Source organism: Myripristis murdjan, chromosome 4, assembly GCF_902150065.1.
Source record: "Myripristis murdjan chromosome 4, fMyrMur1.1, whole genome shotgun sequence".
NCBI lineage: Eukaryota > Metazoa > Chordata > Actinopteri > Holocentriformes > Holocentridae > Myripristis > Myripristis murdjan.
In genome coordinates, this window is record NC_043983.1 from 21505067 (window position 1) to 21507019 (window position 1953).

Genomic DNA, 1953 nt, shown 5'->3' on the forward strand with positions numbered 1-1953 from the left:
AGATCTGCTCCAGTGGTTGATTTGTTAAGGGCACTCGGCATCCCCAGGCAGGTCAGTTGAACCCAAGATCCTCTTGCCATTCCAGGTGGACACACACCAGCATCGACCCCTCTGTCCATCCAGAGAGGACTCACACTGCAGGCAGAGAGAGAGAGACAGAGACAATAGTTTATTTAGCATGCTCTCACAACCCAACACCTGCTCATTTGTGACCCTGGCATGTATTTGGCGTGCAATCTCACCCTGCAGGCCAAACAAGCATACATGCATGTACAGTCTTGCTGTACCAACGGGGTGACATCACACTCAAACAAACTGAACACACTCCAAGGTGTAAGCAGTGCAGCAAGCTGAACAAATCCCTGCCTGAACACACACATACGCACACACATACAATATCACTCTAGAGCTGAGGTTGACATAATCTTGGCTACATGCACACACACACACTCACATACAACTTGGAGAGATTCTTTAACGCTGACTGGAGTGATGAATCCATCCTAAAAAGCCAACACACACACACACACACACACACACACACACATACACACAGAGCAGCACTCCATACATTCGCTCAAGGTACCAACCTGCTTGGCTTTGTAAAGCCCATGTTTGTCACAGTTGGGGAGGTAGAATCGAGTGAGCTTGTCTCCTAGTTTCTGTTGGGATTTGGCAATCTTTTCCAAGGCTCTCTGGAGCTCAATGTGACAGGGTCCCTGGACAGAGAGAAAGGAGTAACAGTGGGTTAATTTGGTGACCCATGCCAACACAATAGAGGTGAGCAAAAAACTTTATCACCAACTAACCATCAAACTGCATGTAAGACTTTTAATAGTAAACATACACACACACACACTCACTCTCTCTCACACACACATATAGATACACACACACACACACACACACACACGCTCAAATCAAAAGGTCCCGGAGCTCCCCCTTGTGGTAAACTAGTGCATTTTCCCAAAACGTCTAAAAAACTTTTAACGACATTGCAGATCATTTGACATAATGACTCTGATATTAATTTTTACCTGCTCGACCATTTTCTTGCGGATGGTGGTGAGTTTGGCTTTCATGCTCTCCTGAGCGTCGGCGGCGGCCCTCGGGTCGAAGGGCTTACTGTGGCCGGGGAGGTAGTGACTGGAGCCGGGGTCCGAGACGGTGGCTGTGTTCTCCATCCCAGCCTCTGGCTCTCCCTGATCTGGAGAAGCAAATTACAGTGATTGACTGAAGGGCAGTCCTTTAAATGTCACTATACCTATAGCTGCGCACTATGGCTGCGTTATATCTAAATGGATCTACTGTAATGTGGCTGCATGGGATATATATACCCAAGCATTTCTGGAATTATGATACAGGATATGCTAAATGACATTTAATTTTATATTAACACATTCTGATGTGGGGCTGATAGGCCTACCTTGGGTTTGGGGTTCCGGGGTCTGCTCTGGCTCACTGCTTTCCGAGCACACCGCTTGTCCCCGGGTTAGGGAGTGCAGCGGCCGGAGGTCGCCGGGTCTCGGGGTGCACCTCAGACCGGAGCCGCACGGTGCAGTGTAGATCCCGCAAAGCTCTCCAGCCTTCAGGGCGCAGGCGAGACAGCATCCACAGCCCGGCTCCCGCAGCACTTCGGCGCATCCGGGCGCAACCGCTGGACACTGGCTCAGCTTCTCGGGAGTGCAGGGGGCACATCGGATCGGCTCTGGCCCCATCACCGGGGACCCCAGCGTCCCTGTGGCCAGCACGGAGTACACCGCTGCCACCACGACGTGTTTCAGATATAATCCACCCATGGCCAACAAAATGAACTGGTAAATATAGGATACACAATACAAAACGTAGAAAAAGGCAGAGAGAATGATCTGTGGGAAAACGGATTCCCACGGTTGTTGCCCAGTAGTGTCTTTCGTTTGATTTTGGGAAAAATGTCTAACTGTGCCTTGCGCG

General features: G+C 50.1%; 1 protein-coding gene across 1 annotated transcript; it reads right to left on the bottom strand.

The window, feature by feature from the left end:
• Positions 1-1953, bottom strand: igfbp1a (insulin-like growth factor binding protein 1a). Its single transcript, XM_030049446.1, has 4 exons — positions 1427-1953; positions 1038-1207; positions 591-719; positions 1-135 (listed from the first exon to the last, which is right to left on the bottom strand). The coding sequence occupies exons 1-4, from the start codon at positions 1797-1799 to the stop codon at positions 25-27; spliced, it is 783 nt and encodes a 260-aa protein (XP_029905306.1). The 5' UTR covers positions 1800-1953; the 3' UTR covers positions 1-24.